General features: G+C 36.4%; 4 protein-coding genes across 5 annotated transcripts; all 4 read left to right on the top strand.

Moving 5' to 3' along the window:
- The first annotated feature begins 2,052 nt into the window (after nucleotides 1-2,052).
- On the top strand, nucleotides 2,053-4,617 carry LOC108859049 (uncharacterized). Of its 2 annotated transcripts, none has more exons than XM_018632897.2 (9): nucleotides 2,053-2,217; nucleotides 2,286-2,432; nucleotides 2,518-2,624; nucleotides 2,894-2,986; nucleotides 3,078-3,180; nucleotides 3,319-3,393; nucleotides 3,851-3,946; nucleotides 4,037-4,123; nucleotides 4,221-4,377. In XM_018632897.2, the coding sequence occupies exons 1-8, from the start codon at nucleotides 2,125-2,127 to the stop codon at nucleotides 4,094-4,096; spliced, it is 774 nt and encodes a 257-aa protein (XP_018488399.2). In that variant the 5' UTR covers nucleotides 2,053-2,124; the 3' UTR covers nucleotides 4,097-4,123; nucleotides 4,221-4,377. The 2 variants fall into 2 exon arrangements, with proteins under 2 accessions (XP_018488399.2, XP_018488398.2); XM_018632896.2 differs by lacking the exon at nucleotides 4,221-4,377 and adding an exon at nucleotides 4,442-4,617 and having other exon boundaries at nucleotides 2,054-2,217.
- A 4,000-nt stretch (nucleotides 4,618-8,617) lies between these two features.
- LOC108862365 (probable protein phosphatase 2C 40) lies at nucleotides 8,618-11,497 on the top strand. Its single transcript, XM_018636468.2, has 4 exons — nucleotides 8,618-8,832; nucleotides 9,612-10,749; nucleotides 10,826-11,090; nucleotides 11,182-11,497. The coding sequence occupies exons 2-4, from the start codon at nucleotides 9,637-9,639 to the stop codon at nucleotides 11,307-11,309; spliced, it is 1,506 nt and encodes a 501-aa protein (XP_018491970.1). The 5' UTR covers nucleotides 8,618-8,832; nucleotides 9,612-9,636; the 3' UTR covers nucleotides 11,310-11,497.
- Nucleotides 11,498-12,563: 1,066 nt separating this feature from the next.
- LOC108862366 (UDP-glycosyltransferase 88A1) lies at nucleotides 12,564-14,728 on the top strand. Its single transcript, XM_018636469.2, has 2 exons — nucleotides 12,564-13,224; nucleotides 13,597-14,728. Exons 1-2 carry the CDS (start codon nucleotides 12,661-12,663, stop codon nucleotides 14,425-14,427), a joined length of 1,395 nt encoding a protein of 464 aa, XP_018491971.2. The 5' UTR covers nucleotides 12,564-12,660; the 3' UTR covers nucleotides 14,428-14,728.
- A 9,655-nt stretch (nucleotides 14,729-24,383) lies between these two features.
- LOC108835742 (auxin-responsive protein IAA26) lies at nucleotides 24,384-26,448 on the top strand. Its single transcript, XM_018608964.2, has 5 exons — nucleotides 24,384-25,060; nucleotides 25,274-25,539; nucleotides 25,627-25,759; nucleotides 25,950-26,017; nucleotides 26,104-26,448. The coding sequence occupies exons 1-5, from the start codon at nucleotides 24,759-24,761 to the stop codon at nucleotides 26,136-26,138; spliced, it is 804 nt and encodes a 267-aa protein (XP_018464466.2). The 5' UTR covers nucleotides 24,384-24,758; the 3' UTR covers nucleotides 26,139-26,448.

The raw sequence follows: 26,448 nt of genomic DNA, 5'->3' as shown, positions 1-26,448 counted from the left end.
AGGTTTAGTTTAAAACTTAAAAAGAAGTAAACATGTTGAAATGCCACTATAGATATACGTAATTACGATACTACCACTTGACTTTTAGGGTGATGTTAAGACAGCTTTACAAGTTGGCTTTTGTTAGCTTCAGATCTAAAGGGTGTTTAATGCGCTAAGTGTTTTGACGGAGACGACATCCACCTTACCTTTTTACTCCCTCCGTTTCTCAATAAGTGTCGTTGTAGAGAAAAATTTTCGTTGCAAAATATGCAAAGTTAATGCGCTCTGTATTTTATTTTTCTATTGGTTGAGATGTATGGGTAATGATGTTTTTGTATGGAAAATATGCAAAATTTAATGATTTCTTAATCTGTGTGCACAACTCTAAAACGACACTTATTCAGAAACAGATGGAGTATGTTCTTTCTTAACTTTCTTGGCCACTTTACTGGTATTATCGATACTTTACTGTAATTATATAAACCAATTTTATAAATTTGTAAGTTCGGTTTTGTGATTTGAATGAAACTTCTTTTTACCTCACTCTTGAATGTCTTTTGCTTTTCCCAGATATCATTATATTTTTAATCAGAATCATAAGTAGAACAATTGTATTACAAAATGTCAATAAAAGTTATGATTATGTTTTTGCTTATATCATTAACTCATTATGCATATAAACTTGAAAAATCTAATGTTTTAAGGTACTAACAAAACAAAGAGGGTACAAGGGTAGATAAGAGTACACAAAACGCATTTACTTTTAGTTTGTACAATTATGAGTGGTTTTCTAGTTTCTACCATGATTTGTGAGTATTTCAGATTAAAAATGGATAATTGATTACATATACATGTTGAAATTTCATTAGATTGGATATTTTGTTTTGACATCAATGAAATTGATTATTCCTTAAAACCACATCATGCGGCAGTGCCACGCCGCCACCAAACAGAAGTTTATGATTTGGACATACACTTACCGGGAATTGAGCTTTACTTGGATTTTATTCAATTTTCACTCTAAATGGAGTAATTCCATATGAAATGAGTTATATTCCAATTCTACTTGAGAAATTGCCAAAAATACCATTTTCATAGTACCACTTTTCATGTTTACACTAACCACTTTTACCACTATTTTTAATGAAGGGTCTAGATTTAAAGTTTTAGGATTTAGGGTTTAGATTTGATGTTTTAGGGTTTAAGGTATATAGTTTCGGGTTTAGAGTTTAAGATTTAGGGTTTAGAGTTAAAGATTTAGGGTTTATAGTTTAGACTTTAGGGTTTAGGGTTTAGGATATTGATTTTAGGGTATATAGTTTAGGGTTTAGGGTTTAGAGTTGAAGATTTTGAGTTTAGGGTTTAGAATTGGAGGTTTAGGAATTAGAATTTGGGATTAGAATTTTGAAAAACATATAAAAACAAAGATATAAGAGTCTTTACAATTTTAATAAATAAGAGATTATTGAAAATGTGTCTTTAGTGGTGGTAAAAATGAATAATGGTACTTTGAAAGTGGTATTTTTGAAAATTCCCCATTCTACTTCACTACGTAGTTGAAAACGAAATAAGATTAGAACCAGTGGCGGAGGGAGGTAGGGAGTAGGGGGGGGGCAGCTACCCCCTATAAGATACTGAAATATTTTTTTTATTGTTTATTTGAAATTTATATGATTTTAGTGGTGAATTTTCTTTAACTGCCATCCTATAAATTGAAGATAAAATTTACATTTCCCTTGGTAAAACTTTCGGCTGGCTCCGCCGCTGATTAGAACATCTTTTATTCAAAACTTCATTTATTTTTAAGTAAAGAAATAGAATGGCATTGGAGATTATGGGTATAGTATTGTTTTGGGGGTGACAGAGTGGTTAAACTTTAAACAAAAACGTGAGTGTAGTTGCTTCTATGACATAACTCATAGATAATATAAAATCTCAAAAAATGGTATTTAAACAAATTGAATATAGAAAGCCCAAATATGAGATAAAAAGCCCATAACAGCAAAGGCTTCAACTATATTGCGCTTGGTGGATCTTTCGAGAGGCGGCTTTTTAGTCAAAGACTTGTGAATTGAACGGCACTTGAGTGTCACTTCAGACTTATATAAAAAAACCTCGTTGGTTCAACGCGACGAATCACCAATGGATTCTCCTCCTCTTCCTCCGACGAAGCTTGATTATCATGTAGACATGTTTAAACTTCAATCCCAAGCCACGTTTCTCTCCTTGTTCAAGGTCATAATTCACAACTCTCCACCTCTTCTTTATAGAATGCTGAATCTGTATATGATTATGAATCACAGGGGGAGGATGGACGTAGAGCTGTTATATTGGACTCCACCGTGTTCCATCCGCAAGGTGGAGGCCAGCCAGCTGACACCGGTTTAATCCAATTCCCCGGTTCCGATTTCGACTTCTCCGTTCAAGATGTTCGATCCAAAGACGGAATCGTAAATTTTTTTATTTTTTTTTTGAATTTTTATATCTCAATGCTTAATTAGTTTGGTGAAATCGTTATGATGTCTTTCCCTTTAGGTTCTCCATTATGGAGTTTTCGAGGGTTGTTCGAATCCTGAAGATATTGAGAATGGGAAACAAGTTCAGTTGCTTGTTGATGAATCAAGGCGCAAACTCAACTCCAGGCAAGGAATGCTAAATAGAACTTGTAGCTTCCTTTAGTGGAAAGGGTTGATTGATTAGATTGATTGATTGATTGTAGGTTTTGGTTTTGCCACTAAGTGATGTGAATATGTGCTTTTTGGAGATTTCATCTAAAGAATATTGATATAGGCTGTTTAAAAATTGTTCTCGTTGTTATGCAACTAAAACTTTAGAAAAACTAGGTTCAATTTTTTTATTTTTTTGTTTCGTGGAACCTACTCTTGAAGTTTACATTTGTATTCGTGATCAGGTTGCACTCAGCTGGACACTTGCTAGATTTGTGTATGCACAAGGTTGGGTTAGGACATTTGGAGCCTGGGAAAGGCTACCATTTCCCTGACGGGTAAAGGAGATTTGAGGATTTTATCATCTGTTTGCGTCTTTGCCAACTTAAAAGTGGTTTATTTAACTAACCATACGATATTGTGATCCAGACCTTTTGTGGAATACAAAGGAGTCGTTCCACAGTCTGAAGTGCCGGTGAAGCAGAAAGAGTTGGAGGTAGAAGCTAATGAACTGATTTCCAAAGGAGGAAAGGTACGTCTTCCTTTATTCTTTGATGGACATCTTCATGTACTATCTCTTGTTGGTCTGGAGGAGGCTAAGGTTAGCTGAAAGATGGTTATCAGTTCATGGCTTATTAACAATTAATTTGATTATTTTGCCTTGTATCAGGTTTATGCAGCTATATTACCCTATGAAGAGGCATCCCTGCTCTGCGGTGGCACTCTTCCTGATTATATTCCCAAGGTATTTATTTATTTGTCTCAATATATTCTTCCTCCATCTCTAATGATTTTTCTTCCACTATATACCTCGAGTGTCCAGCTTAGAAATTAGCCTTTTTCCTTTATAGACGTCAAATTCTTATAGGAGTAGCAATGTTTATCTTCAGTTACATCAAAATTTTGCAGTTATGTTATATGGAGGCAGTGGCTTTCTTAGAGTGATCAGTTTAGCTTTTAAGTGAAGTGTAACCATGATGGATAGATAAACCATTTTCTGCTCTTTGTCTAAAATGTTGTATCATCTATTTGGTATCTATGCTAATGGTAGCATCAAAGGTACTTAACCTTTTTGCATTGATGGTCAAATAGGTATCCAGTTAGCTAAGCGATGAAAGTGGATAGCAAATAATTCCACAATTGAATGTTCACTTCTTGAAGTATATATCAAACTCAAGTTTCTATGTTTACTTACCTTGCAGGGTAGCACTCCCCGAGTCTTAAGATTAGGTGAAAACCCTGGGTGTCCGTGTGGTGGAACCCATGTCTCCGATATATCTGATATCATAAGCATGAAGGTACACATCCATTATACCCTTGTCTCAAGTAGATATCTTTCCTTTTTTGTTGTTTACATGATTCTCTGTACTTCCTTTGTCGTTTATCAGATCACACAGATGAGAACAAAGAAAGGAATGACAAAAGTTTTTTACACCATTGCATCTTAATTCCAGTATACAAAAGAAAAAGTCAAGGTAACCTCAGCATAAACACCCTGGATCTATACATAGTAGTAGTATCTTGATAAAACATTAGCAACAAAATAATAACTTCAGGTTTCTGTGGTTTAAGAAAGAGACGTAGGAGTTAGGAACTTTGCAGCTAGATGCACATAACACAACAGCTTGCAACTTAGATGCACATAACACAGACAGCTTGCAGAAACTGTACAATCTATAGTTGACAAAATTGCTTTCCAATAAAGACAAACTGAATCCTCTACTGTCATTAGATATTTGCCAAAAGAAAAGGTACGTAAGCTAAATGGGATTGTCATCGAATGTCATTTTCAGGGAAGGAATTGAAGTGATGACGACTGTTTCAATCAGTTGGCTTCAACAGCAAGCAGCCTCTCCTGTGCTCAACAGCCACGAATTAGTATTTTGTGGGTATTTATTTTTTTATCAAAACTACTAAACGACTCTCCCTATCATTGATAAGTCGTATTAATGATATGATATTGATGTGATATGATCTTCCACTCAGCCTCTTAATTAGCATTACAATATTGACTCTTGGTTTGTATAATCATCATACCAAACATTTGGTCCGATAATTTTTATTGATGCATCACTTTGGTAGATAACTAATGCACATGGAAAATAGTTCACGGAAGCAATCACAAGCTTAAACCGGAATTTTAGTTTATCAAACCGAATCGATTGAGTGATTTGAGTGGTTGTTAAGCTCTGATAAAGGAAACCGGTTTAAGTCTGTACAAGTTTCTGTTGTTTAATATGGAGACCGGTCTGAGGTCGTGGGACTTTTTCAATATGTAGAAAATCGAAATCGAAATGGATTTTTTCTCAGGTGTGACATCATAAGTTAGCTCAATTAAACCAAGTCAAAATCGATTAAAGTTATACAAAATTTTTATAGCTTTTTCATTGCGTGTTTGTGATTATTTAATAGTTTCCGTGTGGCTTCTTCGTCAGGTTTTAACAAATTTTGATTAAACAGTATATTGTAAAATGTGAAGATCTGCTCCCCTCTCTTACGTCACGCAACCTAACTTGTAAACATTCTCGATTTTTTTTCTTGCTCACCATTTGAATAGTATTAGATGTGTGTACTATTTATTTTATTAGTTACTTCCTTACGTCTCTGTGTTGCCGCAACTATGATGTCCGACACGTTGATATATAGTGGCTAGTAGCCTAGTACTCAAAATTTTATGAATTTGTGTACAACGTCACAACGTATTTTGTGGGGTTTTATATTATGCTGCCCATCCAGACTGCAATTCTTTCTTATTGTAAATATATATTTTAAATTGTTTCCCTGAATATAAATTAACACAATTCACGCCACTGTAAATAAAATTGGAAAGCTCATCTCTGAAAAGGTTATATACAGATACAGTCGATGTTTCGTATCAGAATGTGCTAGAGTGGACGAACATGTGGGTTTATGTCATAGGATGACAAAAAATTTACGATTTTAAAATTGCTTACATAACCCCCCTTGCAATTTTAATATGATGGTATCGTGGGAAACTAGACAACAGACAAAGAATGGAGGTTATTTGCTTAATCGTATACTATTACTAATATTATATTGGTACATTGAGCAGTCCAAGAAAAATAATAGAGAGGTAGGGATCTGAGGATGACATAAGCATATAGACAATGTCAACTAACACACTTATTGCCTTCAATTGTTGACTATAGTTTTTTCAATTTCGTCTATAGATTTGTATGGTTATTGTCATTTACGAATACAACAACAAATTTGACCCAAAAAAACAAGGGATAATGAGCACAATATATCCAAAAATGGTCCAAATTAGAGTAATAACCCTGGTTTTCCAAAACCAAAAAGGTAATAACATTTTGTGTCTATGAGGACGAGAATACCCCTCCTTTATAAATAGCTTTTGTTTTTCGAAAACCAAAAAATTAACACTGATACAAAAAATGTTAACTGTTAAGAATATAAATATATTCATTAACAAATACTTGTATCAGATAACAAACGACTAACAAATCATATATCAATTAATGAGACAATTAACAGCTAATCAATTATCTATCAAATAGTCCTAAATCTATTTGTAACAGCTAACACTCCATGTATCAGTTACAAAATCATTAAAATATAAACAATAGCAGGTAAATAATGAAATAGTTATTTTTTTTTTAACTCTGGATAATTAGGATAATTATGCTATTACAAACTATGAGAACGTAATAGACGATTTTACGGCCGACAATTCTACCCGTCACTGACTGCATCACCTCACCTGAACCACCCTATCGTATCCATGCCTGACGGTACTCCTTGCGCCATGCTGCAGAACCTCTTGTAAGCCTTCTCTCCCTTAATTCGCATAATTTCGTCTTTACTGGGATTCGAAACCCAGATCTCCTGGTGTAGAAGCATTAATGAACCCTTAGTCAAATAGCTGTTAACTTACATGTTATTAAATAAAAGAATGTATATTTCAAGATTTGAAATTAGAAATAATAGAATTAATATGAGAAAATAATATTAGCAATATGGGTGTCAAAAGAATCAGAGTAAAAAAATAGAGATTTATGATGAAGAATAAAAGCATAAAAACTACATATGTAAGAGATAAAATGATTAGAAGATAGAGAAGAGAAGGGAGAGAGAGAGACTTGCCCCTGTAAGGATATAATGGTCAGACAAAATATTTTCTATTTTGGAAGGGTAGATGACAAATATGAGATATCTTTAGGTGCACTAACACCAATTTCTCAAAAAACAATACAACAAGGAAAACAATGCATTTTTTTCTTGATAGAGCAAAAGGTGATATACAAAAAAGACAATGCATTTATTCCAAGAAAACAACAATGCATATTTACCCGATTAAAATATCGTTTAATTTCTTATAAATTTTTATTTTTCAAAATGTAATTTTGAAAAAACCACCAAAATTTTCTTAAATCTTTTTATCAGAATGATCTGAAAATATCCTATAAAAAATTACTTTAAAAATCTAAGACTTAAAATTGGATATAATTCTAAAATTTGTATGTATAATTTCTATTTAATATATTTTGGATTTTATATAATAATGTACTTGTCTAAAATTATAGTATTTTAAATAACTATATACAAAAAAGTAAAAATCATTTAGTTTCAATACATGTATTTTAATAAAAATTTTGAATAGCTTCAAATAGCTCAGAACATGTTTTGTTCATAAACTAGTTCACAAAGATTAATGTAACCAAAAATAATTTACATTAAAGCTTAAAATAACAATTATGCAAATAAATAGTCCGCTTGTTTCTGGAGAAAAGATGAAAATACTCAATATCATTTATTTCCTATTGTTATATAAAATAAACAAATATTTAAATTAAAATAATTTTTTTGAATTTTTTTTAAAAAGAAAATATTTTACTTATTTTTAATAAAAACATTTATAATTGTGATGATATCTTTCTAAATTTGAGTTAAATGTAGATTTAGTAAAACATTACTAAATATGCATAATATCTTCTTAAATTTAAGAATTTAAGAATAACATATATAATATCTTTATAGGAAAATTTTAATAATATGTATTTAAAAATATATTCATAGATATGTATTTGGCAAGACTTTTACGAATATATATATTTATGAATAACTTACTGTTTGAATTATATGGATATTTAGTAAAATGTTTTTGTAAATGTATAACATCTTTTTAAAATTGTTAGAAGATACTCTTGAATTTAATATCTAAATTTATAAAATATTCTAAATATTAAAAATATCTTTGTAATATTAGAATGATGTTATATATTTAATACTACTTTTTCAAATATGCAAATAGGTCAAATTCACGAAGACGTCATACACATTTAAGAAAACCTTACTAAATATGCATACAAATTATTCTGCAAAGTTTTGTCAAAAAAAAAAATATTCTGCAAAGTTATTATTGAATTTGAGAAACTATTTTATATAAATTCATAAAGATATAATCTGTATTCAAAAAATATATCTCTTAATCACTTTTAACAAAAATTATTTTCCAAGAAAAAAAAATTCATTAAAACACCAATTTTGAAATAAAAATGTCGATTTTTTAACATTTTGAGAAAAAAATATTTTCGTTTTTTAAAATATTTATTGATTTTAAATATATGTAAATAATTAATTGAGTTTATAAATAAAATATAATTATCTTTTCACAAATTAGCGAAACTAGTTTTAGAATTTTGTCGTAAAATATTTGATGTCTTAATTAAATAACATTTAATATTAAAAATATATTACGAAGGACGATTTTTAAATATAAGAGATTTGATAAAGTTAGATATTAGTAAAATATAATATTAATTTCTTTTTAACGAAAACAATAAAGTAGCATATATTTCTGTGTAAAACTGAACTTTGAATGAGAAATATATATATATATATATATATATAAATAAAAAAACTAAAGCAAAAAGGCAAGGACGAATCAAAAACCCAGAGAGAGAGAAAGGTTATAAAAGAGGGATGGCATCGATTTTTTAAAGAGACCCAAAATTAGCAAAGAAAACATTCACTCGTTAGCTCTTCTCCTCCATCCATTCTATATTTCTCCTCTTCTCTCTCACTCTTTTTCTTATTCGCTTCCTTCCTCTCCTCCCTCCGATTTGCTTTCTCCTCTGACTTCTCTCTCTCTCCGATTCTTCGAATCCCTCTTTCGGTTTTCTCCATCCCCTTCTACGTTAAGGTAACAAAAAAAAACACGTTGTCTAATCCTGTGTATACTAGTCTCCAATGTCTTCTCTATCGTCCGATACTCTTAGATTCACGGTTTTGCAATTTCGGTCTTGCGTGTTACTTACTGCTTTTGTTCTGTCAGTGGAGAATTATTTATACATCAGTGTTTTTTAGGACTTCTCCTTCAGACAGTGTTTAGAAGATTTTGTTCATACAGTTTTGTTTAATGACCACATACGAAACAAGTATCTCTCTCTCTATGTTTCTATGAATGGTTCGATATTCTCAAGGCAAAATTTCTCCTTTTTCATTCATTTTATCGTTCAGTTCCTCTGTTTCTGTTTTGTTTTTCTCTGTAAAACATTTTTATCTGAATCCCTTTAGCAACAACAACAGCTTCTGTGGTCTGCATTTAATATCGGCGTACGGAAGAAATTAAAAAAAAAGATTGTTTTACTTTTTTTAACTCCACAAGTAACTTGTCCAAGTGAAAAAAAATTGAAGAAACAAAGTGTTTGTTATCTTGGCCCCCCATCTATATTACTTACACTCACCACCATGTATCTTTTTTTCCTAAGGTCACTAAAGCAGTTAAGTTTTCTGCATAAGTCTTTAAGATTTAATTACAGACTTGTCTTTATATTTATTTTTGGGGATCCAACACACTTTGATAATAACAAGTCTTGAAATAAATGTCCTTTTGTACTTTTCTTGGTTGGTGGATCTTGATCTGATTCAATGACTGCAATAGTAAAACTTGATCTTTGTTTGTTTGTTTGTTTGTTTCAGAAACCTTTTCTTTTGTCAACAAAAAATGCAGCAAGAGACGTTAAGTGATGCTTACGGAGAGATTGAGATAAGCTTTGGCTATCAATGCAATAACAATAACAATACTAACAATAATAATAAGAAGAAGATAGGAATCCCGGAAGATGCTATTGTTCCCGACACCCGTGGCGGCGGCGGCGTTCTTGCTGGCTTTCGCCTTCAAAAGACGAGCAGCTTCTCCTGTTTATCAGGTGCTGCTTTAAGCGGCAACCCTACGCTGGCCAACACCAACATCTGCAACGGAGTCATCGGCTCCGAGATTCTACCTTCTCTAGACTCTCCCAAATCCTTCAGGAAAGTCCCTTCTTCCCCCGCGCTTTCCAAGCTCGACATACTCTCTCCTTCTCTCCACGGAAGCATGGCGAGTCTCAGCTGCAGCCCCAGCCCTCCTGACCCGGACTCTTGCTTCTTGACCTCCATGAGCTCTCCTTCCTCTTCTGTTAACGAAGGGTTTGTGCTCTCTGCCATGGAAGTTCAAGTCGCGGGCGGTGCTGCAGGTGAAGATCGAGTTCAGGCTGTTTGCTCCGAGGAGAACGGTTGGCTCTTCTGCGCTATCTATGACGGATTCAACGGGAGAGACGCTGCTGATTTCTTGGCTTGTACTTTGTACGAGTCCATCGTGTTCCATCTCCAGCTGCTTGATCATCAGATGAAGAACCATCAAGATGTTGTTGATGATGGCTGCGTAGTAAATGTTATGATTGACTCTTCTTCGTCTGATTTGTTCAGACAAGGAGTGTTGGATTGCTTGAACCGCGCGCTTCTCCAGGCGGAGAACGATTTCTTGAGGATGGTTGAGCAAGAAATGGAGGAAAGACCGGACTTGGTGTCGGTTGGTTCTTGTGTTCTGGTCACTTTACTTTTCGGGAAGGATCTTTACGTCATGAATCTTGGTGATAGCAGAGCTGTGCTAGCGACGTACAACGGTAACAAGAAGCTGCAAGCTGTTCAGCTCACGGAGGATCACACTGTTGATAACGAGATCGAAGAGGCTAGGCTGCTGAGTGAGCATCTTGATGATCCCAAGATCGTTATCGGTGGAAAAATCAAAGGAAAGCTTAAAGTGACTCGCGCTCTAGGAGTTGGTTACTTGAAGAAGGTACTTAGCTTTTTTGTCTTTTTATTTTATTTTATTTTTTTGTTTGCTGATGATTTGTAATTATTATTATTGGCAGGAGAAACTGAACGATGCACTGATGGGGATACTCAGAGTTCGTAACCTTTTGAGTCCACCTTACGTTTCGGTGGAACCATCGATGAGAGTTCACAAGATAACGGAGTCGGATCACTTTGTTATAGTTGCAAGCGATGGTTTGTTTGATTTCTTCAGCAACGAGGAAGCCATAGAGCTCGTGCACGGTTTCATTGCCAGTAATCCTTGTGGTGATCCAGCAAAGTTTCTACTCGAACGTCTTGTTGCTAAAGCGGCTGCTCGTGTTGGTAAAGCGAATGTTTTAATTTATTCTTCAGTTAGAAGTTTTCATTAATTATCTTATAATAACAATAACAACTACTCTTTTTGAGTTTTTAGGATTCACGTTGGAGGAATTGATGAATGTTCCGGCTGGTAGGAAAAGGAGATATCATGATGATGTGACAGTGATGGTGATCACTCTCGGTACAGATCAACGCACCTCAAAGGCTTCTACGTTCGTGTGATGATGATGATGATGATGATGGCGACAAATCTTTAGATTGGTGAAATTGTACATATAGTCTTTCTTGATCCCTAAAAATACGTTTGAAACTGATCTTGAGTTTTATTTTTTATTTATTTACTACGTTCGTATTTTTATTCAGTGTATAGCAATAGTACCGTACTAATACTGTATCCTAGTTTGAGGGTTTTTCTTTTTTTTTTTGGTTATTTTCTTTTGCTGTTTTTTTTTTTGGGTCAGTATGTTTGTCATAGCCATGCCAAGTTGGTTTTTGCTCTGTTTTTTGGTTTGGTCTGTAACACTGCTACAGACAGAAACCGGTTCTGCTAATTGGTTAACGACTATTGGAATAAATGTGAGATGAGATAGTTTGAAACAGATTATCTCTAGAGCCAAGCAACATGGTTAACACATTTTTCATCAATCTTCACACTTTATGTTTTAATTCTTGCTTGGGACTGTTGAGAGTGTATTTCTCCATAGAAATTGTTCAATTTTTGGCAGGTTCCAATTTTTGTTTTTATTTTAATAAAAACAGTTCACCAAATTAGATTTTCTGAATCAGCAAGGAGATTTTGGAACTCCACAATCACCTCATGTCTCAGAGTGGGGAAGGTAGAAGAAGCATATGGTTATATGGGAACGTTCTTAGAGATGGGTTGAGGAGTCCTGATCTTGTCTTCTTAAACAAGTTGATTAACATTTTAAGCAAAAATAGGTAGAGTGCAGGTGTTAACTGTTAACAAAGGTTCATACTAATTAAGGGTTGCCGCGTACGATGATTTGATTAAGACTCTATTTGAGTCCAATGCACCTGATTCAAAAGTGAGCTAATTTGTTTGATATGATGGGTGCATAAGTCACATAATATCATCATAAAATGGCTTTGCTAGAGCAGGTGTGACAAAGCGGGCTATAGAAATGTTTTTAACTATGAAGCATTCTGGGATTATAATACTCTTCTGGAATGTTTAAGGAGGTTGCAAGAGTGAAGAGAGATATGGAAGATGTGTTTGATTACAAAAGCTTCAGAACAAATATCCTATTACTACACACACAATTGCAACAGCAGTGAGAAACTAAGCAGGACATTGAGCAACAGCTGCTTAGAGTGCTTTTTATGACTTTTCAAATTTTTACAACTTGTGATTTTTTTTTTTGTCGTAAAGTGGATCCATCATCCATGTTAGTATGTTACACTATTGATTGGTCCATGTATATTTTCCTCCACAAATCTTAATATATCTCAATCAGAGAGCCGTGTGAGACTCTTAAACCACATCACTCAACTTCATCTTCCAACTTCACATTCTTCTTTTCATTCTTTACAACAAAGCTCACAAACACACCCCATGGAGAAGCAAGAAGCAATAGTTCTGTATCCGTCACCACCAATAGGCCACTTAGTATCCATGGTCGAGTTAGGCAAACTCATCCTCTCCCAAAACCCATCTCTCTCCATCCACATCATCTTAGTCCCACCTCCTTACCAGCCCGAATCAACCTCCACCTACATCTCCTCCGTCTCCTCCTCCTTCCCTTCAATCACCTTCCACCGCCTCCCAACCGTCACTCCATACTCCTCAGCAGCCTCACAAAGCCACGAGGCACTCATCTTAGAGATCATCTGCTTCAGCAACCCAAACGTCCACCGTACTCTCTTCTCCATCTCCCAAACGTTCAACCTCCGCGCCATGGTCATCGACTTCTTCTGCACCGCCGTCCTAGATGTCGTCACGGGTGACTTCACGTTCCCGGTCTACTACTTCATCACCTCTGGAGCCGCCTGTCTCGCCTTCTTCTTGCACTTCCCCACTCTCGACGAAACAACCGCCGGAAAAAACCTCAAAGACGTCCACACGCTACTCAACATCCCCGGCGTTCCTCCCATCAAAGGCTCAGACATGCCTACACGGGTACTGCTTATTATATACTCCTTGTTTCATTTTACTTGTTGTTCTAGAATTCAACACACAGATTAATAAAATATTTAAGTTTGTATATTTATTAAATAAAAACATCATTACCAATACACCTAACCAGATTTCAACCAATAGAAAAATAACTAAGAATAAAAAGTTAATAAATTTTGCATTAAAATCATAAAACGACACTTATTTTAAAATAAAAAAATTGCTTTAAAACGACATTTAATTCAAAACGGAGAAATTATTTACAATTTAAAACCAATTGGCCGTAAATAGAAATGAATCCAACCATTTATAGATTAAGTTAATTATTTCTTCTAACTAACTAATGATGTGAGATTTTCATTTATTCATTAACAGTTACTGGACCGCAACGATGAGGTTTACGATGCATTTATATCGTTCTCTAAGCAGCTATCGAACTCTTCAGGGATCATTATCAACACCTTTGAGGCGTTAGAAAACAGAGCCATCAAGGCCATACCAGAGGAGCTCTGTTTTCGAAATATATATCCTATCGGACCGCTCATTGTTAAGACAAGAACCGGAGACAATAAAAATGCAGACTCTTGTCTGAACTGGCTAGATTCTCAGCCGGAACAGAGTGTTGTGTTCCTCTGTTTCGGTAGCTTGGGTTTGTTCTCGCAAGAACAGCTCAAGGAGATCGCTATTGGTTTAGAGAGAAGCGAGCAGAGGTTCTTGTGGGTGGTCCGTAATCCACCGGAGCTACAAAACCAAACCGAACCGGACTTGACGTCTCTCTTACCGGAAGGGTTTCTAAACCGAACCGGAAACAGGGGAATGGTGGTTAAATCGTGGGCTCCGCAAGTTCCGGTTCTGAACCATAGAGCAATCGGCGGGTTCGTTACTCACTGCGGCTGGAACTCCATTCTTGAAGGTGTTTGCGCGGGTGTACCGATGGTGGCTTGGCCGTTGTATGCTGAGCAGAGGTTTAACAGAGTGGTGATTGTTGATGAGATCAAGATTGCTATTTCGATGAATGAATCGGAGACAGGGTTCGTGAGTTGGATGGAGGTGGAGAAACGAGTCCGGGAGGTAGTGGAGGAAGGTCCGGTTAGGGAGAGAACCAAGGCTATGAAGAATGCGGCTGAGTCAGCCTTGGTCCAAACCGGTTCGTCTAGTCACGCGTTGACTGCTTTACTCCAGTCGTGGAGTCCAAAACAATCTTAGACTCTGCGTCAGGTTAAGTTTTGTGATATAAGAAAGCACTTGGTGCGAATAAGGTGAAGTGTGTGTGACTGCAGAAGGCTATGACCGATTGAGATGTGATGAGACTGAGGGTGAAATAAAACGGCTAGCTATGCTTTTGTAACAAGCAAGTGTTACTTGGTCTGAGTTTGAATAAGTTCTCCTTCATTATAGGAGGTTAAACAAGTCTTTATTTCAGTTTGGTGTATGAGTTGATTTCTATTTCAGTTGTAATGTTTAAAGACCTATTTATGAGATCATTTACTTTGAGTTCAACAAGAAAGTAAGATTGGTCCAGAAAAAAAAACAAGAAAGCAAGACCTTCAATTACGTGTTTTTCTTTGCTAAACCAACAAATGGTATTAGAGTTGTCACGAGAGTGAAAAGAGAATCTGCTAAATTGCTAAGAATTTTCAAGTTTGATGGAGATTATAAGTAGTGAGCTATACTCATGAAAATGAATTATGAAGAATAGATTAGTTACATGAATTTATAACAATTTTTTTTTTCTAAAACAACACAAACTATATTGGACTGAGGACTTTATCAAAGTTTTGTGTATGATTTTTGAAACTATAATTTCGTTTTATTTATTTTTTAATAGCTTTTATTTTATTTATCTATTGCAGACGATGAGAGACTAGTATAGGCTATAGAGTGTACAATTGATAACAATACCCGATAAGGTAAAAGAAAAACTTTGCAAACTAATAGTTAGTGCTTACAATAATTCATTGATTTAGACAATTTTAAAATATTGTTTTAAAGTGTTAGATTGTATTTTCTTGGTGAAAATCTGGAAAGAACATTATTGGTACCACTATTCTCTTCACTATCATTTTCTTTTTCCTTTTCTTTCTCCTTTCCTGATATGACATTCATTTCACGAGTTGTTTTAGTTCCTTCTCTCCTGAATCGGCTGCTTTTTAATTGGATGCTTTGTAATCTTTAAATCAAAGCCGACGCCTTATCTCGTGTCTATTCACTTGTACGGTTGTGATTAAAGGCCAAGATTTAAACCTAATCGTACGATCATGATATCTTGTGCAAGTGCAGCATGTGTCCACTGTCTACTTTGTCTACGCGGATCTAGTAATTGTTCTCTAAAATTTAATTTAATCTTTTCCTGTTCCACTTTGAACTATCGACGGTGAGAGATACGGAAGTGCGGTTAATTTTAAACTGGAGGAGGTTAACCGTGGTTAAGGTTTGTCTGACAGTGAGGGAAGAAAGTCACGGAGTTGGGTAAAACGGAGACAAGATATACTCCTTTCTTTTACCAAAATAGCCTTCCTTACTTGACCGGAACTCTCTACTCACACGTGGGACAGACATGTACATCCCGTTTCGCCGCCTGTAAAAAACAAATACTATAAATAAGTGTGAAGTAAAGACCCAAAATCTCTGGCCCACACAAAGTCCAAGCACGTTTGAAGACCTGCACAAATAAAAGGAAAACTTTAGATGTTTTCCATTCTTCTTCTTGTGACGGTTTACTAAATTGTTAACTCAATTTGGAAAAAGGAAAGCTAAAGTCGGTGGCTGGAATTATAAATAGAGGAGTAGTCAAGACTTGAAGATCATCCCGAAACACAGAAAATAACGAGCAAGAGAGAAAGATCAAGAGAAATATTAAACTAGTTTGTTTACTTATTAGACTTGTGATCTCTAACAATTGTTATTGTAAAACTCTTTTGCATTATCAATAAAAGAAACGATTGATTCATTATAGTTTTAAAGCACAGAATTGGATTCAATTCCCAACAAGTGGTATCAGAGCAATCCAGGTTTGATTGCAAGAGTGCTTTAAACGTAATGTCAACGCCAAGGATCGAAAGGATCGACGCAGATCGGTTCGATGGAACAGGAGACTTCTCGCTGTGGAAGGTTCGTATGATGGCTCACTTTGGAGTCCTAGGGCTAAAGGATATCCTAACCGATGAGACTCTTCTGATGGATACATCACCTGCCAAGGATGAATCAGAAGGAGATACGAAGAAAGCAGGAGAAGAAACGACGGGTTCAAAGATTGATCCAGAAAAGCTCAAGAAATCAGAGAAGGCTAAAGACCTGATCGTTATAAACGTAGGAAATCAAGTCTTAAGGAAGATCAGCCATTGTGATACAGCTGCAGCAATGTGGACCGCTTTAAACACGCTGTACACGGAGACGTCTTTGCCAAATCGTATCTACTTACAACACAAGTTCTACACGTTTAAGATGACCGATTCCAAAGGCATTGACGCAAACGTTGATGATTTTCTAAAGTTAGTAGCAGATCTTAACAACTTGAACGTGGACGTTTCGGAAGAAGTTCAAGCTATCATGTTACTTAACTCGATGCCCCGTATGTACGATCATCTTAAGGAGACTCTCAAATACGGCAGGGACACTCTCAAGATTAATGAAGTGACAGGAGCCGCTAGGTCTAAGGAGAGAGAGTTACTTGAAAGTGGAAAGCTTTCAAAATCACAAGATGAAGGTTTGTACGTGGAAGATAGAGGAAGATCATCAAACAAGGGAGGAAACCGGAATGGGAAAGGCAGATCGAAGAGCAGGCACGGACGCTCTAAATCAAGGCCTAGATACGACAAGAACAACAAGGGGTGCTTCGTATGCGGAAAGGAAGGGCATTGGAAAAGAGAATGTCCGGAGAGGAAAACGCATAAAGCAGCCAATATAGCTACAGAGCCGAAGCAGCCACTTGTACTAACAGTTAGTACACACGACAGCAGCTCAGAATGGGTTATGGACTCTGGTTGTTCTTTCCATATAACTCCAAACAGAGATGTTCTGTTTGACCTAGAAGAATTCGAAGGAGGCAGAGTTCTGATGGCAAACAACACTCACTGCGATGTCAAAGGGATTGGCAAGATAAGGATCGTGAGACCTGACAGTTCTATTGTGATACTTACTGATGTAAGATATATGCCAACCATGAGCAGAAATCTTATTTCGTATGGAATGCTTGAGCGAGCAGGATGCAAATACGAAGGGAAAGATTTCATGATTCGTTTCTACAAAGATGGAAAAGAGATAATATCTGGAAAGTACAATGAAGGCCTATATTATCTACAAGGGACGGTTCCCAAAGGAGAAGCGAATGTGACACGAGCTGAGGTGGACATGACGAAGATTTGGCACGCACGGTTAGGGCACATGAGTTTAAAGAACTTAAATGTGCTTGTGAAGGAAGGATATTTATCAAACAAAGAGGTAGATAAATTGGAGTTTTGTGAGACTTGTGTCCTGGGAAAGTCTCATAAACAAAGCTTCCCTACGGCCAAGCACACTTCGAAAGAGGTTTTGGAGTATATACACTCAGATCTATGGGGAGCACCGTCTACTCCAGAAAGCCTAGGAGGGTGCAAGTATTTTATAAGCTTCATAGATGATTATTCTCGGAAGGTTTGGATTTATTTTCTAAAATCCAAAGATGAGGCTTTCAGCAAGTTTGAAGAGTGGAAGGAGGCTGTGGAGACTCGGATCGGGAAGAAGATCAAGTGTCTTAGAACAGATAACGGGTTAGAGTTTTGCAATAAACAGTTTGACAAACTCTGCAAAGGCTCAGGCATCAAAAGACACACGACTTGTCCGTATACGCCACAACAGAACGGTGTTTCTGAAAGGATGAACAGGACAATTATGGAAAAGGTAAGATGTATGCTCGCAGAATCAGGATTGGGTCAAGACTTCTGGGCTGAAGCAGCATCAACAGCAGTTTATATCATAAACAGATCTCCGAGTTCAGCCATAAACTACCAGCTTCCAGAAGAGATATGGACCGGAAAGAAACCCGAGTTGAACCATCTCAGGCGTTTTGGCTGCTCAGCATATGTCCATACCATTCAAGAGAAAACAAGCCCAAGAGCTCTAAAAGGCGTTTTTGTGGGATACCCATTTGGGGTTAAAGGATATCGCGTTTGGTTATCCGAGGAAGGCAAATGCGTCACTAGTAGAAACGTTGTGTTTAACGAGGAAGAGATGTACAAACACACGTTGGATACTAGTAAAAAAGTTGCAGATTCTGGAAAAGAAGGGAAAAAGAAAAAGAAAGTATCATTCAAAGAAGATTTAATTGAAGGTCCTACTTTACCTACATCAGAAACCGAAGACTCACTGGTTGAAGGTGGAGCTGTTGAACCAGAAGTCTCAGAAAATTCAGAAGAAGCCAGTTCTGAAGAGGAAAAAGAAATCTCAGAAGGAGAACCTGATCTCGAAGGATATATGCTTGCACGGGACAGAGTACGAAGACAGATCAGACCTCCTTCAAAGTTTGAAGATACTGATTTTGCGGCTTATGCTTTAGCCGCATCTGAAGAGATTGAAATCGACGAGCCTAAGTCGTTTAAAGAAGCTATGATGAGCAAGAAAAGCAAGTTTTGGAAGAATGCTGCTAGTGATGAAATGGAATCTCATCAAAAGGCTGGCACTTGGATACTAATTGAAAAACCCGAGAATGCAAAAGTTTTAGGCAGCAAATGGATTTTCAAGTTAAAGCCTGGAATACCTGGAGTCGAAGATCCAAGGTATAAAGGAAGAGTAGTTGCTCAGGGATATTCTCAAACGGAAGGAATCGACTACAATGAAGTGTTTTCACCTGTTGTGAAACATGTGTCGAAAGATTGATGTTATCTCTCGTGGTAAACAGGGATTATGAGCTTGAGCAGATGGACGTTAAAACAGCTTTTCTTCATGGAGATTTGGAAGAAAGAATCTTAATGAATCAACCAGAAGGATTCATAAAGAAAGGAGATGAAAATAAAGTATGTTTACTGAAGAAGTCACTGTATGGTTTGAAACAATCACCAAGGCAATGGAATCGCAAGTTTGATTGCTTCATGAAGAGCCAAGGGTTTGTGAGAAGCAGAGAAGACCCATGTGTTTACATGAGAAACGTGAACACAGAGCAAGCCGTGTACTTACTTCTGTACGTCGACGATATGCTTATAGCTTCGGGAGATAAACAAGAAATCAGAAGCGTGAAAGAGAGCTTAAGCAAAGAGTTTGAGATGAAAGATTTAGGCAAAGCTTCAAGAATATTAGGAATGGATATTTCTAGAGACCGAGAGAAGGGAATCTTAACATTGTCTCAAGAGAACTATTTGGAAAAGGTTCTAAATAGGTTCGGTATGTCTGAAGCAAAAGCTGTAAATACTCCTACCACATCTCAGTTCAAACTAAAAAGCCTTACTAAAGACGAGATGGAAGAAGAAAGAAGATACATGGAAGACATACCGTATGCAAGCGCGGTAGGGAGTCTTATGTACGCAATGGTCGGATCGAGACCTGATTTAGGTTTTGCAGTTGGACTCATAAGCCGCTTTATGTCTGAACCTGGAAGAGAACATTGGTTAGCCGTAAAGTGGGTTTTGAGATATTTAACAGGTGCTACAAGAAGATGTCTAACGTTCACTAAGCACTCAAAGTTTAGCATTGAAGGTTTTTGTGACTCTGATTACGCTACTGATCGTGACAGAAGAAGGTCTGTAACTGGATACGTGTTTCAAGTATGGGGAAATACAGTTAGCTGGAAATCGAGTTTACAAGAAGTGGTAGCTCTTTCGACGACTGAAGCAGAGTACATGGCTCTTACCGCAGCCGCGAAAGAAGCTATATGGTTGAGAAAACTATGTGTAGAGTTGGGTTTTGAACAAGAAAGTGTTAAGATACACTGCGATTCTCAAAGCGCTATAGCCCTAACAAAGAATCATGTTCATCACGAAAGAACTAAACACATAGACAACAAGTATCACTTCATCAGAGATGTTGTAGAAGAAGGCAAGGTTCATCTATCTAAGATTCATACTAGCAAGAATCCAGCAGATTTTCTAACTAAAGCCTTACCCGGGCCTAAGTTCGATCTCTGTTGTGATCTCTTAAATATCGCCTAAGAGGAAGGAGCGCCACATGTAACGTCATTGTTGTAACCTCGCCATAGAAGAAATAATGAGTTCAGTGCTCCGGTTATTTCTTTAAACAACAATGAAGGAACTTTAGAGTTCAAAGGAAACGTTACCTGTGGGGAACGAGAGGCGAGGCAGAGAATTCTTAGCTCAAGGGGGAGAAGCTGAAGAGATATCAAACACAAAGAGTTAGCAGAGGATGATTAAATCAATAAGGAAATTGATTTAGGAAAGATGACTACTATGAGAGAACGTCTTAAACAGCTATGGAAGCTGAAGGGAGACGAGTATCTCAGCTGCAAGGGAAGCAAAATTGATCATTAGACATAGTCTTAAACAGCTACATCAAGAGCTGAAGGGAGACGTGTATGAGAAATAGAAAAAGCTTCTAAGGGTTTATATAACTCAGAACCGATACGTTGAAGAAACACATCTCACAGTCATGCTAAAACGGAGATACTCTACCATTTAAAGCAAACTCAAGACGGAGAATCTTACCGGGGTAATACAATAATCCGGCAAGATTGGAAAAGTTCATCCATCACCTACAATATGCAAGATGCATATTCGTCAATTAAAATAAAAATAAAAGAACTCGCGAGCTTTTATTTTTTGGATTACGGATATCTTACCGTGGAAGAGTAGTTGATGCGATTGAAGGAGAGAGTTGCGGTTTTGGAAGATTGAGTCGATCTCGAGCTAAATAAATCGAAGCAGGAAAAGAGGTGAAGTAGAGGTAGCGGCGTACGAGCTACTACGGAGCTATGGCGATCAGAATTCGCTAATAGACTTCGCCACCGCTTCGAGGAGGACTAGGAGCATGACAATGGCGACTGATGACAGATTAGGATCTTCAAAACGGTTTGGTCTATGGAGGAACTCGAGGAAGGAGAAGAAACACTCCAAGTTCATCGATGTTTCCAAAGACGTGATAAAAGGTAGTTGGGCCAAAATGTGTTTAGGAGATTATGGGCTTTAGGTGGAGAATTGTGAAGTAAAGACCCAAAATCTCTGGCCCACACAAAGTCCAAGCACGTTTGAAGACCTGCACAAATAAAAGGAAAACTTTAGATGTTTTCCATTCTTCTTCTTGTGACGGTTTACTAAATTGTTAACTCAATTTGGAAAAAAGAAAGCTAAAGTCGGTGGCTGGAATTATAAATAGAGGAGTAGTCAAGATTTGAAGATCATCCCGAAACACAGAAAATAACGAGCAAGAGAGAAAGATCAAGAGAAATATTAAACTAGTTTGTTTACTTATTAGACTTGTGATCTCTAACAATTGTTATTGTAAAACTCTTTTGCATTATCAATAAAAAAAACGATTGATTCATTATAGTTTTAAAGCACAGAATTGGATTCAATTCCCACAATAAGCTAGCTTAAATATGTTAATTTTGTGAATTAAGATGCTACTATTTACATGTGTTGAGAAAATTAACAAGGTATAGGAAACAAACAGTTGACTATTTACTTGGTTACAATCGCAATCCACACGTACGCAATGTTTTAACTTTTGACAAAACTATTGATTAGGTACCTAACAAATTGACATTTCTTCTTATTGTGTGTCAAGTTCAATAAACAGCACCTATATATATACTTCATCGAGACGACATGCAGATTCGTATGTACACCCATTTCTTGGATTCTTTCAGTTTATCATCCCATGCGGTTCATTTATTATATGATGATCAGAAGAGAAAATTAAATTTTATGTATTATTAGTATTTAGTAGATAGTTTTATACTCTCTCCGTCCCACTTTAAGTGGTATTTTAGAATTTTTATTTTGTCCTATTTTAAGTGACGTTCTAACTAATCTAGGTAAAATTTAATATGATTTGAATTTTATGATCAATTATAAAATACTGTACTTTTTTATTATTGGTTAAACTAGTTTTATTTAATGTATTTTTATGTTACCAAGATAAACTACATAAAAATATGTATTTTCTTAATCTATGTGCAATAACCTAAAATATCACATAAAGTAGAACGGAGAGAATACTATATTAAAGTTTCATATATAAGCATGGGGATATGCGTCTTATGGACAGTGGATAAGAGAACAGACCACACATTATGGGATCTTCCCTAGTTCCTTATTGTTATCATATATTAAATGTTCTTATTTGTTTTTTTTTGTCAAGTTGTTTACTGGATTTATGCATTTAATCGTTTCTTTAATACTTTGCTTCTTTCACTAGATAATTAGCGATATTTGAGGCACAAAAATATAGTATAAGATTGCGTGTGTTTTACTCCAATAAATCTCCTAAAGCCTAGATCCCTTTTTACTGTTTTTTCATGTCAAGAAAATTACTGTTTTCTCTTCTTTTTTTTTTCACAAATTAAAATATATTAGAGGTCCAAAGCTCAACAGAAATAGGGACGAAGCTCAGTACACTTACAAACCACATAAAGCCCACAAAAACAAACGGACAATAACAAAAACCAACAAATGAGCCACAGCCCAAAACCCAAACGCTCCACCGACACCTCGGGATATGCCCTAGCGGATGGCACGGCGAGACGCTGGCTGGACACATGGAAGGATCTCCTCCGTTCACGCTGCACGCGTCGTCACCGCTTCAACTCGCTCGCCACCGCTTCAACTCGACCACAACCGACGCTACACCGCCGGATCCACAACAACGAAAGCTTCGTTCGTCGGAGCTTCTAGACCAACAAGCCTCCTCACGAACCCATCACCGTTCTCACCGCAATCTCTTCACGCCGGAGAGTTCATCGAACCTCGAGATCTCTTCCGGCTTTGAACCTCTTCAAACCCTAAGACGCGTGAATCGAGAAACATAGTTTACCGCCGGAAACCTTCACCGGCTACCAAACCTTTACCCCGCGAGAGCATCATCGAGCTTCCCCCGAGATCTCCTCCCGCGACATCGCCAACCATAGCTTCATCCTCACCGCGGAGCATAACCGAGCCTCCACCACTTTCACAAACTAGAACCGACTGTTCTCCTTTGACGGAAAGGAGCCACATCGGCGAACCAAGGCCGACCGTCCATTCAAAGAGAGATGCGACGGCAGAAGCAAAAGAAGCACTCAAAAATTAAAAACTGAAAAGGAAAGGATATCTAAACAATTAACAAGGTGGGGAGACCGGACTGACGGTGGCTAAAGGAGCCCACCCTGTCGGCAAGAAATCTCACGGCGGTGGTCTCTTCTCTTTTCTCTTGCTTTCTCTCTCTAAGCTCAATTCTCCGTTCCCTCGCATGTACTTCTATTTCATTGTTCTAAGCAGTGTTGTTAAACCCGGACCGGACCGACGGTCGGACTGGGTTCAACCGCGAACCGGACACCTATCCGGGTTGGTTTAATGTCAAAATCCAACTAAAGTTGAATCGGTTAAAAACCCATGTTGAACCGCTAAAAACCCGGGAACCGAGTGACCCAACGAACCGACGAAACCCTGGTTCGTATAAAAATCAAAATTTTGTTAATAAAATAATTATTTTTTTCTCCCTTTTTAACATATATACTATTTTGTTTGTCACAAATTGCAACCAAAATAGAGTTTTGTAACTAATGTGTATATAATTTTTATAGGTGATGAAGATTTAGAAGGACAAAGATTTGGAGAATAAACTTTAAATGTTTTTTTTTCCTATTGACTTTAGTTTTGAACTATTATTTTTTTTATTTTTTTTATCACATTTCAATTTGTTATTTTTGAAAGTTTTCTAAACATTATGACTATTTTTTGAAAAAAAAATATATAATATTTATAAAATAATAAATTCAGTTTAATCTAATCGACCCCGGTCGAACCAGGTCGAACCACAATGACCCGTGACCCAAATAATTTCTGGTTCGCTCGCCGGTCCGGTTTTAAAAACACTGGTTCTAAGGTATTCGATTACTGTTTTCTCTTTTGTAGTATGTAATTTTTATGGTCTTCTTTTATACTTCAGCTTTTGAGGTTTACGAGTAAAAGTGGAGTCACTCTCTTGCTCTCCTTTTTTTTCCTGCAATTTTGTTTAATAATTGACTCTTCATACAAATACAATTTCTTTCTCAACGTTCTTAATTTTTCTCTATTATAGATCCCTTTCAGAATCTAGAGAGAGAGAACAAATTGAAAAAAGAGTGTGTGTGTGAGAGAGAGAGAGAACCCACCAAAGCGTGCACGAGAGGGAGAAAGAAGTGAGCACCACTTGTATAAAACCCACCACTTGTCTTACCACACCTTCATTACATCTCTCTCTCTCTTTCTCTCTCGCTCTCAGTTTTGTGAGACTGTTTCTTTGTTAGGGGTTTCTTAGGTATTTTTCCCTTAAAAGCTCTCTTAGGGTCTGGTGAAGAATCTTTGTCGTACGTCTCCCCTTGTAAGCAAAGTTCTATAAGCGAGACAAGGACTGTTCTTGCGTTGTAACAATAACCAATGGAAGGTTGTCCAAGAAACAGAGAAACATGTCCTAAACTCCTTGATCTGATTCATCAAGAAAGAAAATGGTACCATGATGAAGAGAAGAACAACGCAGATCAAGAAAAGAAACTTGAGCTAAGGCTTGCACCACCTGGTGGTGACGAAGAAGATGGTTCTGCCATGAAGAAGAAGAACATAGACACGAGAAACAACATCAAGAAGGAAGCAGAAGAGAAATCCATCTTCAATCTCAGTGGAAACCATTTCTCTTCTTCCAATAAAACCACTTATGCTCCTCCTCACATCTCTCATAAAAGGTATCTACTTTTCTTTCCTACACTGTTAAAAACTTTTCTTACTTTGACAGAGCATATTCTCTAGACACTAGGGACCTACCACCTGAATTCTCTGTTTTTTTTTCCTTTTTTTTACCCTCACATGTTTAAATTCCCAATATTTACTGTCTGGTTTACTCTGTTTTTATTTTTCATCTTGTGTTAACATATTTGTTTTTACTGTATGGTATAAAGAACTGCTCCTGGTCCAGTGGTGGGATGGCCTCCGGTTCGTTCCTTCAGAAAGAATCTAGCGAGTTCAAGCTCTTCAAAGCTTGGAAACGATCAAATCAACAAAAGTGGTGATGAAGAGAAGCAAGTTCAACCTAAGAGGGAAGGAATGTTTGTAAAGATCAACATGGATAGTGTTCCAATAGGTAGAAAAGTCGATCTCAATGCTTACAGTGGCTATGAACAGCTATCTTTTGCCGTTGACAAACTCTTCAGAGGTCTACTCGCAGGTTAAAACTCAGTTTCAAATCTGGTTTTTGTTCTTTAGAGAGAGGAGAGTTATTCTTGATTTATTAAGTGTGTTTTGTTTGTTTTAGCTCAAAGAGATGCCTCTGGTGGTGAAGGAGAGGGGAAACCGATCATTGGTTTATTGGATGGTAAAGGAGAATTTACTTTAACATATGAAGACAATGAAGGAGACAAGATGCTTGTTGGGGATGTTCCTTGGCAGTAAGAATCTTTTCTCCTTTTTCTCTTCTGAATCTGATTCAGTGTTTTGCAGAATCATATTCTTAAATCATATAAAAACAAAAAAAGTGTATAGTTTCACTTTTTGTTAGTGTTTTTTATTTTATTTTTCAAATTGGTTATCCTTTATTGACAGAATGGATACTAACTAATCTTATATTTTAAACGCCAGAATGTTCGTTTCATCTGTGAAGAGACTGCGCGTGATTAAAAGCTCTGAGATTTCATCTGCCTTGAGATGTAAGCTTGTGTGTTCTTATGTGTTATTCTTAGGTTAATATGTTTCATAGAGTCATAACTAGATTAGTTTTCATCTGTCCTTGCAGTTGGATGCAGTAAGCAGGACAAGATGAAGAACTGAAGAGGCTTTCAGAAACTTATGTCTATCTCGAAGGGTCTCACAGTTTTTAATATGTACATTAGGATTTTGTTATAAAGAGATAATGATTGGCTTTGTCCAGAGAGACATTTGATCTGATCTTTGATATAATCTTCCCATGTTTTTAAGACACTCAACTATGAGATTACAGAAGCGATATGTGTGTAAGAAAGCATTTAATTTACGAAATGCGTTTAGGAAGATATTTAGAACATAATGATCATATCATGTCTACATTACTACATAGCTCCTTTAATAATGTAGAAGTCTGAGAATAAAAGTCCATTATTTA

The sequence above is a fragment of the Raphanus sativus genome, chromosome 5 (assembly GCF_000801105.2).
Source record: "Raphanus sativus cultivar WK10039 chromosome 5, ASM80110v3, whole genome shotgun sequence".
Lineage (NCBI taxonomy): Eukaryota > Viridiplantae > Streptophyta > Magnoliopsida > Brassicales > Brassicaceae > Raphanus > Raphanus sativus.
The sequence above is the reverse complement of the archived record's forward strand: the minus strand, read 5'-3'. Positions and strand labels throughout refer to the sequence as shown.